The following is a 13,898-nucleotide window of genomic DNA, read 5'->3' on the forward strand; positions in this document are numbered from 1 at the left end:
AGCAAGGCATTTTGTGAGTGGAGGAATGTATCATGCAGCTTAGCCACTAGTTGAGTAGGAACATTATATGTGTTTTTTTTATTCTTGCATGCAAAGATTCAATGCGCATTGAAAACTAAAAATGAGATGGAGATGAGCCCTCTAAATTGGAAAATCAAAAGAGTTGAGATAAACCTTGTAACCAGAAAGGAGGGAGTAGAAGGTAGCTGTCCGCCAGCGGAGTTTCCAAAGCCAGTGAAACAGGGGAGAAGGCATAAAGTGAAACACAATTTCGGTTATGATGACTCGACGATTTAGATTCATCCATCGCGTCGCAACGGCTCAGAACTTTCCCGTCAACTGGAAGGAAGCCAAAGCGATTTAAGTTCAGTTATCCTTTGGCAGACAGTCTTATCTGCGATGTAAAATTGTTTAACCGCAGGGGGGGGGGGGGGGGGGGGGGGGGGGGGGGGTGGTCATATAACCCAGTGCTTGAGGAAGGGGAAGCCAAGGACTATCCTTATCAATCCAAATCCCGCTAAGATCCTGACACCAAGTGTTAGAGTCGACGAGCAAACATCCCACATGTAGCGGCACTGCGGCAGCATGGCAACAGCACTGGCAGGCACTTGCGAAATCCTTCTTACCACCGGAATCAGCCACCATAAATATGACATAAATCGGAAGAAAAGTATGCAAGAATACAAGCCAGATAAACTTATTTGATTTTTTATTTATATATAGCAAACATGTGACTCACTTGGCTTGTCCTGCCAAGTTATTAGGCATACTATCCTAGAAATGTTTTTGCGGTCCCAACAATCCATTGAACGCTTCCCTAAGGTGAAGAACTGAAGATGTAGGATCTGAGGTTTCTCGGGAATAATAAAGATTAAAAGATGAACTAAACAATATCCAAGGCAAAAGAAACTACTGCAAAAAAAGGTGGGGAGGAGATGTGCTAGAAAAATGAACTAAACAATATCGCAGCCGAGCGAGCAGACCAAATCAGCTTGCTAAATCTGAAGAGCGGAAGCAATAGAATCTGCCAGGCTGAGAATTTCAAACGGCCGCCTGTCCTTGACCGCTTCAACAGTGAGAGGGCACGAGTCGGTAATCCAAAAGTGGCTCAGGGCATGCTCCGGACCCTCTGAAATTTTTACAATGACCAAGTTGGTAAGTATAATCAAGAAAATGCAGAAAATTTATTTTTAACACAAAAGTGCTGAACTAGCAAAAGCTCTTGAAATTCCATTTGCGCAAAGGTGCTTCCACCATCGTCATGTACACAGAGGTAAGTATGGGCACGCTCAGTATTTTTAAGTCCTACCACAAGACCCTCTTCCACGGTTTAAGTTCTGCATCTGGCCCGCTTGCCAGGACAAATGAAGCATTGTACTCTGGGCTATTGGTCGCTTCTCAGGCTTGTAAATAACTTTCAATGCATCGAACCACAAAGCTTTCCTTGGGTAGTGCTTCACACAAAGTGTTTTGAACAGATGATTTTACTTGCATAAGGAAAGGTTACGGGGAACGATGCATCCTAATTGCCTCAATGGTGAATTAGGATGTGAAGAATATAACATTGGAGTTGAAACCTTATAAGACAGTTATTTGTGTGAACAGTCAAAAGTGGGTTCTCCAAATTGGTGTCTCAAGGTGTTAGGACAAAAGGGAAAACCTTGTTTTTGCCACTCCAGCTTTTGCCCACTTTGGACAAAAAGATACATAACATTGGAGTTGAAAACATGATGCAGCTCCATTGCATTAACAAGAAAGTAGGATGCAAGGAAAATCATGAGATTTTATGTGTCGCTGTAGGAACTGGAAGCCTTCTTTCTTTCATATCTTTAGGATTTCATCCCATGCCAGCCAAAAGTTGGACAAGTTTGCAGCTAGAAGTTGCCTTGGCAAAAAGAAGAGAAAAATGGTTTTCCCTCTAGGGCGAAGGACATTTCATATGTAAACTCCTTGGAAAAGTCAATAATTCAGTTGCTCAGTCAAAGATGTATGGTAGGTGAAAGGTTTGACAGTGAAAAAGCTAAGAAAAAAGAGAAACACAGGTTTGCCAACCAATTTGACCAGCTGTTCTAATTCGGTCACATGCTATTGAAAGGGTATCAGCTGAGAAAGAAACAAACTTGTCCATAATCATATTAATTCCCTCTGAATCTCTGATTCAGGAGCAATAAAGAGAATATTATTATTATTATTATTATTATTATTATTATTATTATTAAGGGAAACCTTTTAGCATGCTAATATTATGAAGCTAATGACGGGTACATACCTCCATTATCAGGCTTAAATTTCTCCCATGATTTGTTGGGGAAAATGCCATGTGTCACGTACGCACTAACCTTTGCTGCTCCATGAGCAGCCAACACTTTCTGCACAGGAAACTAGAGCATCAGCTTACACTCTTGATGAAGTATGGTAAAAAATACATAATTGAGAAATAAATTTATTCAACCACAAGGACACATGAGTTGAAGATCCACAATTAATCACCACAATAAAAGGAGATTTTAAGCCATAAACAAATTTCATTACCTGGCATTCAATCAAAGTACCACCAGACTGCACTAAGTCATCCACTATAACAACATGACGGCCTCTAGCATCTCCTTCTTTTATACGCACAATTCTTTGATCACCTTCTCTAACTTTGTTGCATATAATCTATTTCAAGACATTTTGCGGAAACAAGTCATTATTCAATAAATAGGTAAGAATGACAATTCCATTGGTGTTTAGAGGTATTTGGACAGAGCATATTTACCATAGGAAAATGTTGAAGTTGCTTATAGAAGCGCTTCCATGCGCCGTCATCTGGAAAAGCTATGGCTATCTGAAAAACATATTAAGGAGTGTATCAGACTGATACCATATAACACTGTAAATTAAAACCTGTTTTTCTTCATTTACTTGGGACTCGGGCGTACTCACATTATCAGAATCAGGTAGCTCCTGAAGCCTACTTTTCAACAAGGGGATGCCACTCTCGAAACATGGTAAGATTGCGTCTCCAAAGTAGAATCTCTCCTGATGTATTGTTGAACACAAGTTTACACGTATTAATTTTTTTAAAGGAACAGGTGAAGAACTCAACTGGATGATATGGACGAATTTCACTTACCTGCAAAGCATGAATATCAAAAATCACTAAACTGGTGGGTCCACCTCTGGATATTGGTATGTGTGACAAGCTTCTAGCAAGTGTAAAGGCGGTTGCGACATCTCCTTCGTCTTCCATACGCTCGGAAGTCCCAGTTGGGAAAAATGGCAGTATCAAAGTAAATGAAGCAATGAACAGCTTTGGCAGATTATATATAATCGATATTTGCTCAAATATGACACCAGGCGAGCTGAATGATGCTAAGAAAGCAACATGTCGCCCACGAATGTTCTGCGCATTTGGTATGAACAAATCTGGGAATCCATCCGGAAACTTCCTGAAAAATTGAGCAGAAGTTAACAGGAGAGAGAAGTTTGGCGTACTTCTACTAACATTAAATAAGTTGCTGCAGAGACAAATTTAAAAGTAAAAAAGTCCTCGTTCCTGCCTACTCCTAAATTACCATGATCAGAACATTGCGATGATTTACACTATCAAATCTACGTCCCGTGATGGTGCCCATGAGCAATCACGTATATGCTACTAAATCAGTTTTTGGGCCATGACAGGCGTTTGTGAAAGTAAGTACAGTTTCTACGCGAATTGTAGTATCAGTTGCTAGACGATAAGTGGGTAACATGCTTCTGTTCTCTCAAGTGCCTACTGGACAGTAATTGAGTTAGATCCCCTCCATGAATTATCAATTGAGATGTCTTCAGAATGTTTCCACTTTCCACCCACTTTGGGTATTTTTGCATAACATGATTTTCCCATCAGTTTGGGGAAGAAATGTCATCCTGATGCACTCTGCAAGTTTAAACGAGCCGACGCCAAAATCATCACATCTGCCAATTTTCCCTGAATTGAACTGCGCCAATCGAGAGACTTCCCTCCGACAGATTGAAAGCTTGGGGCTCAAATTGTGTGCCCAGAGAATCCGATATTCCGGAGGCACCAAATAAAATTCAAACACCCAATTAAAGAGAAAAACAGAGCAACGCAGTACTAGAAGTGAAGAGGGAGCTCGGGTGGGACCTCCAGGAGATGGTGCAGAGCTCGATGTCGTCGTTCCGGGCGGCCACCTGCTGGGCGAGATCCCTCATCTCCTCGCAGTGGTAGAGCAGGATGCTCTTCTGTGCCCCGGCGCCGCCGGCCATCTTGGGCACGGCCAGCGGCTTGACGTCGGGGTGCAGCACGTGGAGGCCGGTGCCGTTGGCGGTGCCGACGCCGCGGACCCCGCCGAGGTGGAGGCTGGCGTGGAGCCTGCCGGAGGCAGCGGCGGAGGCGGAGGCGGAGGCTCCCGGGGAAGGCCACGGGAATGCGAGGCTGGATTTCGGGCTGGGGTGCGCGCCCGGGGCTGGGGTTTTGGCGCGGAGAGCGGCGGGGGAGGCGGAGGCGGAGGCTGCCGTTGCCATCTTCGGTCTGCCTCGCCTGTCACGCGCGCCGGGAGGGGGAGGACTGGTTCTGATGTGGCAGGTGAACAGGCCGAGGGGGTGCAGGTGCGCGCGGTAGTTTATGTACTGCGCGTGTTTGTTTACCGTGGGAGAGAATTGTCGGGGTTGGACAGAGGTCAGAGGAGAGCGGCGTGGGCGCACCGGCGGCGGACGGTGGGTCGTCTCGTTTGGGTAGGTGCGGTCCAGGGCGGACTCGCGACCGGGGAGGACGGCGTGTGCCCGCCGGAGTGCTGGTGCGGTGTGGTCAGCCGATAAGGATCCGAAACGTCATTTTTCTGTTGTTATGTTAATAGGATTCGAAAAAAAAACATAACAAGTGTGATTCCCTAAAAAAAGAGTGTGATTCCGATTATCTAATGGTTTCTTCTCATTTTATGGTATATTGTCTTTTTTAACCGGGATTATCCCCTTTTCATTGCAAAAAAATAAAATAACATGCTCCTACAAATACAATATCAGAGTTTTGGTATAAAAGGCGTGAAGGAGGAAGAAGACAGTTCAAAGCACTATCAGAAAAGCCACCACTACGCACTACCCAAAAATCAGGTAGCACCACAGATAACACTAATCCTAACACCACAAAGCAAGCTCAGAAACCACAATCGAGAGACCACTTAAATCGCGCTTACAATACTAGATTTTTTGCTAGCCTTGCAACTCTCTACAATTGTATATTACCTGCCTCCAACAAATTTCTGATGGAGAGATAAATACGAGGGCCGGGGAAACCGGTCATAGGTGAGGCATTTTGTTTACAGGTTGGATACAAGGATAATCTAGGATACCCGTGGAACGATTACTGCTCGGAAACGATCATCGAAGCACGCAGTTGAAGTCTGCCGGTTTTTTCTGTATGTGGTATATTTGATGGTTGTATTCAGCTGAAAAACGACATTCCAATCGGACCCGTAGGCAAGAACAGCAAAAGATAAGATAGCCATCCGGTAAAACTGAAGTTGTGAACTTTGCATTAGGCAGAGGTCGCAGGTCCTGGCTCCACAACTTCATCAAGTTCATAGTGTTTGCCTTCAATGGCTCTGCTCCGATATTCAAAGCCTGCATGTCCCTGCTTTTTGGATACGTACATAGGAAAATAAAGACTTGCAGCTTGCAAAGATATCATCAAAGAGGGTTTTGATCCGATCATCATCTTCTCGGAAGTAGCTCTATTGTAGGTGTTCCAAATGGGGAAATGCCCTTTGGTACCTGATATGGAAAAATAATAATAATAAAAGTCAAAAAAGTTTAGAAGACTTTTTAGAATAAACTTGACTTTCTTTTGCATCAGTATATAAATTTTCGGGAATAAAAACTACTGTTGACTTTGGGGTAAAAAAAGCTTATTGATCTATACAAGAAACTGTTCACACTATTTAAGCCCCTTTTTTGCCCGAAAGTCAACGTTTTTTTCTTTCCGTGCAATTTTTTACGAGTACAGTGGAAAGTCAAATTTATTTAAAGAATATTTTTAGAATATATTGAATTTTTATATAATTACTTTTTTAAAATATATGGTGTATATACACCCATGAACCGAACATTCATGTCCTTGGCCCAAGTGACAGCCGTTAGACCAACAGTATAGAAACGTCCTCCCTGCCGTCGGAAAGAATAAGTTAAGCAAAGAATTGCCCGATGTTATTAGGACAGACATCAGTGCCGAAACCGATCCCCTCTACGTCAAACCGCTCCTGCTACAGGGCAGCAAAAGAAAATATGTTGAGATGATTCAAGTATATCACAGGAAAAAGGAAAAAGTATGTAGGGTTTCCGAACCAATTTCTTATTTTCGTAGCATCTCTAGTTAGCACAACATCTTGAAAAAGTTTCCACAAAAAAATAGTTTTTAAAGTGAATTTTAGTCCTCCGTTTCCGTCTGTACATGGATTTGACCAAGAAGGATTTGTAAAAAAAATTCAATACCCAATATACTTCATCTTACTCACTGGAAAATAGGTATATCAGCCAGAAAAGAGTAGAGGTTGTCCAATTGACCGAACAAATCAGGTGTTAGTCTCCTGCTAAACAAGGTGGAAATGTCTTTATTTCTAAAATCTTGGACAGTACGGTCCTGAAAGTTGCAAATGTCATAGAGTTGAGTCACACAAAGGAGTTTTCCCTAGGATTGCGTCTTTCCAAAGTTAGGCGAGGTTGCCAGAGTCGTATAGAAAATGCCACTTTCAAAATTGCTTTCCATCAAGAAGAATCATTAAATTTAGTTCCAATAGATGCAACAGTTTGCTTCCGCATGTTATTTAAACAATAGTTTGCAATAGTACATCCCCTATGTTCTAACTTCCACCACCATTTAACCAAAAGGCCAGTGTTTTGCTTTGTAAGACCCCCAGTCCTCCTTTATTTTTAGATGACAAATTATAGTCCGTTTCACTAGATAGTATCTCTTCTCAACATGGCATCCTTGACAAAATATCTTCTTCTAGGCTTGTCTAGTTTTCAATAAGGTCTTGTTAAACAAGAACGTGGACATGTGGTAAGAGGAGCTGCTAGAAAGGACATCATTTAGTAGGATATTTCTACCACCCATGGACACAAGATTCCCTTTTGTAGGCATCAAAGTGTTTTAAATATTTCCCTTCTAAGAAGTCCCAGTGAGAGTTTTTCAAAAAAGAGTAACTGATAGGGATACCAAGATAATTCATAGGAAAATTTTAAGGTATTGCTATATCTCATAAACTATCTTAGCAGATTTTGAAAAAAGGTGTGATTTTACTTTAGTACAAAGTGTAATTTGCATATATAATTTTTCACCAAGTTGCACTTTCCTGACAAAATGCAAGTCACAAAACTCGAGTTGTACTTTCTCGAAAATTATAGTTAACTATTTCAAGAATGCGACCTCGAAGTCGCATCAGATTTGTAGAAGACCACATACAGTGCCATTACAGCCGCCCAGACCAAGCATGCACAATGCACCCCAGCCGAATACACGCTGCAGACTACTCGCCACCCTCCATCTCGTCCTGCAAGAGAACACATCACCCTTGATAAAAAGGGAGAATATCACATGGGAACCAAGTCTTAAGAAAACTTTGTGGAAACCATGTTTGACAGTTTCAAAAAAAAAACTTAAGAAAAAGCATGAGTTTAAGAGGGTGATGCTTTGTTGCCATGTGGAATTTCAAGTTGAAACACATTACCATTTTACAAGCAATGAAAAGAACAAATTCAACAATAAATAGTGATGTTTACTGCTCGGCACTATTCAATATTGATTTTATTGTTTTCATACCTCGTAAATCGTAATACTTTTTTTCTAGGGTAAATGGTAGTGCTTTTGAACTTGGGAATTTCACATGCTAATATAACATCACACTCTTAACATCCCGTATTTTTTTTGGAAACTTCAAAACATCGTTTTTTTAAGCTAAACATCCTCCGGCTCTTTATTCATTAGGCGCTAGCATGTCTGACTGCAAACAATCTATCAGCCACCCAGGGATTGTGTCATACAAGTGCATAAAAATAGAAAGTTTTAACGAGTGCCTAGCTAGACAGTGTGCCGCCATGTTAGTCTGGCGACACGCAAACCGTAGCCTAAATCCCTGAAACAAAGTAGACATCTCCTTCATCTCCGTAATGAGGTGAAAACACGTCGACCTCTGAGGTACCTCCCAGAGCCGCTGGTCTCTTGACAGTCCGTCTCCACCACCACTTGCTGAAGGCCCATGTCACGTGCCATTAGGATCGCGTCTCTGCATGCAAGTAGCTCAATGGATAACGGGTCAGTAACCCCGTCATATCGTGACCCTCCAGCTCTAACGAGAGCTCCATGATGTTCTCGAGCAATGAAGCCCGCTCCTCCACGTATTAGACCCATATCCGTAGCACCATCGGTGTTGATCTTTATCCATTCCTCCTCCGGTGGGAGCCACCTGGGGGGGGGGGGGGGAGGGGGCAGTAGCTTGGGTCTTCTTCCTCTCGGGGATCTCAAGGGCCCTGATAATCTCTTCGATGATCACCATTGATTTGACCGGCTGATACACCAATTCACCATGAGTGTAGTTGTTCCTGGAATGCCACACAGCCCACATCACGGTAATCATAATAGCCGCCACCTCCTTCTTGTATAGTCGTTGATCTAACAGATCTCGAGACCATGAGGGTGTAGTCGTGGTATATCAATACCAAAGAAACGTTCTGCTGCCTCCCAAAAACGTCTTGCATGGTCACATTCCATCAACGAGTGAAACAACATTTCGTTGTCATGTCCACACATCGGGCAATTTGGTAGCTGCTTGATATGCCTCCTCTAAAGCTCGCCATAGGACGGCAAGAGATTCTTTAGCACGCGCCACCAAAACACCCGGATCTTTGGAAGCACATTGATTTTCCACAAAGCCTTCCACATGGCCGATTCACCAGATGATGAGCCAACTGTCTCAGTCACCTGTAGCTTAGTTTGCACCTCATGCCTGTATGCCGACCTGACCGTGAAGAGGCCTGACTATTCTCTTGCCCATGCCCACACATCCGCCCCTCCCACACGCAGTCTTGCCATGGCAAGAATAGCTGCCGCATCGGGGCGTAGAAAGTACTCCGAACGAGCTCCGTATCCCATTGATTTGACACCGGGTCAATCAGGTCCGACACTAATTGGATTGAGTTTGGCTTGAGAGCTCCCATCGGTTTCATCGATATGGTGCCATCTATCCATTGATCTATACATCGTTTCCACGTAATTTTCGTCGATTTTCACCGAAACTTGGTTTTCATGTGATATTCTCTCCTTGATCAAACCGGCATTGCGCCAAGCTTTGTACTCCCTTCGTACATGGAGTAGCACCTCCTGCAACGATACTGCTATCCCATCAACGGCCATGGCGTTCGTATGCCCCCACAAGTGCCACAAACACCATTAGACCAAGATCAAGCAGGTCCAAACATTCCTAGCCGCCCCGCTCCCAATCAACTTTTGCCGAACCGGGGTCGCGCGCACTGCCGGCTGCGGCGAGCACACGGCGTTTGGGGGGTTGGTAGGGACGACTAGTACAAGTGGGTAAAGAAAGGAATAGCCCAATCTTTCCACATCATGTCCACCTGTAGCGTCGGCGTCGTACAGCAGCAGCAGCAACCGGTGAGGCTGCGTTCGTTCAATTTCCTTCACGGTTTGTCACGAGCGACGTCGACTTACACCATTTCCACGTTCTTGCGATTACTTTTCCGCATTGTCCACATGAAGATTACACAGAAATTTCTTGGATACTTCATTCACCAGGGCACCAAACAAGGAGAAAACACTTCCAACGGTCCTCAGCTTAAATTACTGCATTGCATTTTTCTGGAGGAGACGAATGATCCAGCGGTGCTAGCTAGTACTATTTCCAGTATTGGTTGACACCAAGAGTGTGCACTCGAACAGTAATTATCCGTTGGGATTAATTGCTTTAGTTCAGAGTGTCTCTGACGATCCAATGCGCGCCAGATAATTGCAGGCGTACAGCTAAAGCTCAAGCTAATCGGAGCCTGACCGCCGGCACGGCCGGCTCCACCACCCGGAATATGTGGACGCGGAACTCGGCGGCGCCGGCGAGCTCGAAGACGCAGCAGTCCCCTTCCTCGAGGCAGTTGCCGCGCGCGAACGCGCACCACCCGCGCGACAGCCGGTCCCTCGTGCTGGGGATGTAGAGCGCCGCCCACGCCTTGCCGTCCGGGTCCCGGAGCACCATCTCCGTCTTCTCCCGGGGGAGGTGCTGCCTCGAGAACCCCGTGGGGAACCTCTGCACGCACGAGCGGACACATCGACACGCGTCACATACGGTCAGGCATTCGGCAAGTTGACGAGCGGGCTAGCTGCTCGGCCGGCGCTCACCATCATGAAGGAGTAGTAGACGTGCATGGTGCTCATGCGGATGACGCAGTACGGGAGCGACGACCGGAACGCGCGCGCGAGCTCCATGGCTCGCTGCCGCTCGGCGCTCGCCACGGGCCGCCGCCGGGACACGTACCCGTTGTACTTCCTCACGGAAGGGGGGATGCTGGCCGCGGCGAGGTCACCGTGGATGCTCCGCGTTTTCACCGCGCACCCGTCCTTGCTCCCGGCTGGCAAGCGGCCCGGCGAGAGCTGCCCCGACGCCGGCGGTGCTGCGGCGATCAAGCACAGCGGGAGCTCGCCGGCGCCCACCTCGGCCTTCATAGGGCTGGGAGGCCCGGCTGATCCTGCAAGACCGTTACATGCATTGTGTTGAACGGAGCACATCGCCATTGCGTCTGAAAAAACAAATCTGAATGCTATGTACCAGAAGGAAGAGAAACAGAGGGAACACGTACCATTTGACTTGTCCAACTCCGGCATCCGATCGGAGCACGCGACTTGGGGCAGCTGGTACGGGACCAGCTCCATGCCGGCCGAATCATCCACGGCCCGCGACGCCGTCCTCGGCCGGCCCCGCTTCCTGCGCGGCCGGGGCGCGTCGCCGGCGAGCAGCAGGTCCTCCCGCTCGCACGCGGACTTGTCGAACACCATGGCGGCGAAGCTGGTGCCGCCGTCGTGGCGGAAGACGAGGAACTCCAGCTCCCGCAGCGCCTGGTCCTGCACGAACTTGGCCCAGCCGGCGGTGAAGAAGGTGCCCTCGGCGGTCCGGCGGATGACGACCTGCCACGTCCGGCCGCTGGGGCCCTCCAGGGTGGCCGCCATGGACGCCTCCTTCAGGCCCTTGGCTTTCCTGGACGCCTCCCAGGGGATGTGCTTGCAGAACTTTGGCGGGATCTTCTGCATTTCCGTGCACGCAATGCATGGACGAGTCATTTTGAGAGGACGCGACATATGTGCAAACTTTCTTACACTTCGGATCCATCGATGGCATTGGCATGCAAGTTTTTTGTTCTCGGTATTTTGATCAGTTTGGCAAACGAAGTTAGAGCTAGAAGCCTAGAACACATGCAATGCAAGACACCACGTACGGGAAGGAGTCATTTACATGCATGTACCCGTGAAATCGTGAATGGTGCACTCACCAGGCGCTTCTTGAAGTCGCCGATGAGCACCTTGAAGAAGTGCGGCCGCCTCTCCGCCGACGCCAACGGCGACTGCCCCTCCGCGGCCGGCATCTAGGGATCGGAAGTGCTTCCTGAAGGTAAGCACTCACACCGCGATCAGCACCCGCGTGCTGTGCCTGTGCCTGTGCGCGCGCGCACCGTAGCAGGGAGGAGGCGATAAGGTTAAACCTGCCGAGGGCACTGGAAAAAAGGGCGAGGAATTAACCGCGGCCGGGGAAAGAGACGAGAGAGCTCGGCTTTTGATGGGGTGGTTTTTGGCCGTGGCCGGCGATCGGCCTCCGTGGAGCGCGCGGTGTCTGATTTCATTTCACGCGCGCGGTGCCAGCTGATGATTAAACTACGCCAAAAAGCCCCCGGAAACCAGGGTGCAACACACCGTCCCACTCGGCCACTCCCAAGCCAAAATGCTCATTTCACTGGCTCACCGGCCATGTGGCCCTACCATGCACCCTGGGCCCAGGCTCCAGCGAGTGCACTTCGCTTTTATTTTTTGACACCAACCGTGCACTTCCGCTCATGGAAACCTTGCTGCATGCAACGCGAGCGGACGCGGTCGTACATGTCAAATGCATGCCTCTGTTTTTCTCAGGAAAATACCAAAATACATGCCAATTATTTTTTCCCCAAGTTTTTACTTCTAACGTAGATATGTTGAAAAACATCTAAATGTGAATTAGACAAACTGATGTTGAAAACCAAGCGTTATATGAAGCTAATAGCGTTGACTCCAGCTCAAAACTGCATTTTATTTTCCACGAAAAATACCGTATTCCATAACCTTGGTACGGCGTGCAGTTCCTCTTTCCAACGACAATGTTTGTAAAATGAGTCGAACATACATAAAGTTGCCACGAGAGGTGACACAATAATAGCGCAAACGATACACTTGGTAATATATAAATAACACCGTACATTTGTAACAGAAAAGAACGCATATATATAGTGATATCACTGTGCGAGATCACCCTTTTTTAGATTGCAGAGTATATTTCAATCTGTTGTCATGTCAAAGATTTACCTTCTATCATTGATGGTTGATTACAGTAAAAATGTCCAATAATAGAGGTTATATGATGGTTTTACGCATAGCCGGTCGAAGAGTGCCTAAAATGTGTACCTTCTCAAGTTATGTGAGAAAGTTTAAGGCCCAACCCTCCCTCCAATTCAATGTGTTTTAATTTAAGTTCTTCTGATGAATAATTAAATTTTCAAATAGGTTCCACTAATTCACTCGGGAAGAATAATATGACAAAGGATGTGCTACATGTAACTTATGGTGTCGGCTCCTGCTGAAAACTCCACTTTATTTTTCACACAAAATACCGTATTCTATAATCTAGGTACAACAATTTTTCTTTGCAACGACAATGTTTCTAAAATGAGCCCAGAATACATAAAGTGGTCACGAGAGACACGACATAATAATGACACAAATAGTACACTTGCTAATAGACACAAATAGTACACTTGCTAATATATAAATAACATCATACAGTTGCAACAGGAAAGCACATGTATGTACAGTGATATCATTGTGCGAGATCACGCCTTTTCGGATTCCTGAGTATATTTCAATTCGTTCTCATGTCAAAGATTTACCATCTATTATTGATGGCTGATCATAGTAAACTGTCCAATAATAGAGGTTATATGATGGTTTTACGCATGGCTGGTTGACAAGTGCCTAAGATGTGCATCTTCTCAAGCTATGTGAGAAAGTTTAAGGCCTGACCATCCCCCAATTTCAACGTGTTTTAATTTAACCTCTTCCGGTGAATAATTGGATTTTTAAATAGGTTTCAGTCATTCATTTGGGCACAACATGACCAAAAAAAAACAATGTTCGGGGACTGGTGATAGACATCCCCGCATGTTTGGGCAGATGTTGCCCCTGATTTGGGGTGACTAGCGATATGGCTAGGATCCTAGTCTAAGTGGAATAGAATTTCTTCCTTTAAAAAAAAAGCAGTGCACCCTTTATTTCACTTCCCTTGGCTAGCAGTACTACAAGATGGTATGGGAGGGCAGAAATTGCAAGAGTCTCAATTTGCATCTGCATAATCTCGCTTTAGCCAACCTAGATTCGTTGCTACAGTTCATAGGTCTCTGCTCAATCAGATGAGAATTGCCGCTAGCGTCTTGCTCCATGATTAGCTGCAGCTTTCTGCCACAGTACAATGATGATCGAATTGGAACCCAGCATGGAGACTTGGACAGTGTCATTTACACCCAAAAACGCAAGAGACGAGCTTTATCAACTACTCTCGCAGTTAAATGGCCTTTCTCAGCGTGCTCATCTCTTGGACAATATAGAATGAAAGAAACTCTAA

General features: G+C 45.8%; 2 protein-coding genes across 3 annotated transcripts; both read right to left on the reverse strand.

The window, feature by feature from the left end:
* Positions 1-692: 692 nt before the first annotated feature.
* Positions 693-4,792, reverse strand: LOC109742413 (ribose-phosphate pyrophosphokinase 3, chloroplastic). Its single transcript, XM_020301499.4, has 7 exons — positions 4,133-4,792; positions 3,119-3,434; positions 2,929-3,024; positions 2,762-2,830; positions 2,533-2,661; positions 2,270-2,369; positions 693-1,129 (listed from the first exon to the last, which is right to left on the reverse strand). The coding sequence occupies exons 1-7, from the start codon at positions 4,510-4,512 to the stop codon at positions 996-998; spliced, it is 1,224 nt and encodes a 407-aa protein (XP_020157088.1). The 5' UTR covers positions 4,513-4,792; the 3' UTR covers positions 693-995.
* Positions 4,793-9,752: 4,960 nt separating this feature from the next.
* LOC109742414 (B3 domain-containing protein Os01g0723500) lies at positions 9,753-11,847 on the reverse strand. Of its 2 annotated transcripts, none has more exons than XM_040404202.3 (4): positions 11,527-11,847; positions 10,840-11,278; positions 10,382-10,728; positions 9,753-10,289 (listed from the first exon to the last, which is right to left on the reverse strand). In XM_040404202.3, exons 1-4 carry the CDS (start codon positions 11,617-11,619, stop codon positions 10,020-10,022), a joined length of 1,149 nt encoding a protein of 382 aa, XP_040260136.1. In that variant the 5' UTR covers positions 11,620-11,847; the 3' UTR covers positions 9,753-10,019. The 2 variants fall into 2 exon arrangements, with proteins under 2 accessions (XP_040260136.1, XP_020157089.1); XM_020301500.4 differs by having other exon boundaries at positions 10,840-11,281; positions 11,527-11,845.
* Between the last annotated feature and the right edge of the window lie 2,051 nt (positions 11,848-13,898).

This window comes from Aegilops tauschii, chromosome 3 (assembly GCF_002575655.3).
Source record: "Aegilops tauschii subsp. strangulata cultivar AL8/78 chromosome 3, Aet v6.0, whole genome shotgun sequence".
Taxonomy (NCBI): Eukaryota; Viridiplantae; Streptophyta; class Magnoliopsida; order Poales; family Poaceae; genus Aegilops; species Aegilops tauschii.

Bases quoted from the DNA above. Each gene is read 5' to 3' on its own strand.
- LOC109742413 (XM_020301499.4), bottom strand. From the start codon at position 4,512: ATGGCAACGGCAGCCTCCGCCTCCGCCTCCCCCGCCGCTCTCCGCGCC. The intron at 2,831-2,928 runs GTGAGTACGCCC...TATGTTTTTCAG, and splicing joins AGCTACCTGATTCTGATAAT to ATAGCCATAGCTTTTCCAGA. The intron at 2,662-2,761 runs GTAAATATGCTC...GTCTTGAAATAG, and splicing joins AACTTCAACATTTTCCTATG to ATTATATGCAACAAAGTTAG.
- LOC109742414 (XM_020301500.4), bottom strand. From the start codon at position 11,619: ATGCCGGCCGCGGAGGGGCAGTCGCCGTTGGCGTCGGCGGAGAGGCGG. The intron at 11,282-11,526 runs GTGAGTGCACCA...ACGGAAATGCAG, and splicing joins GCGACTTCAAGAAGCGCCTG to AAGATCCCGCCAAAGTTCTG. The intron at 10,290-10,381 runs GTGAGCGCCGGC...TCGTGCGTGCAG, and splicing joins TCTACTACTCCTTCATGATG to AGGTTCCCCACGGGGTTCTC.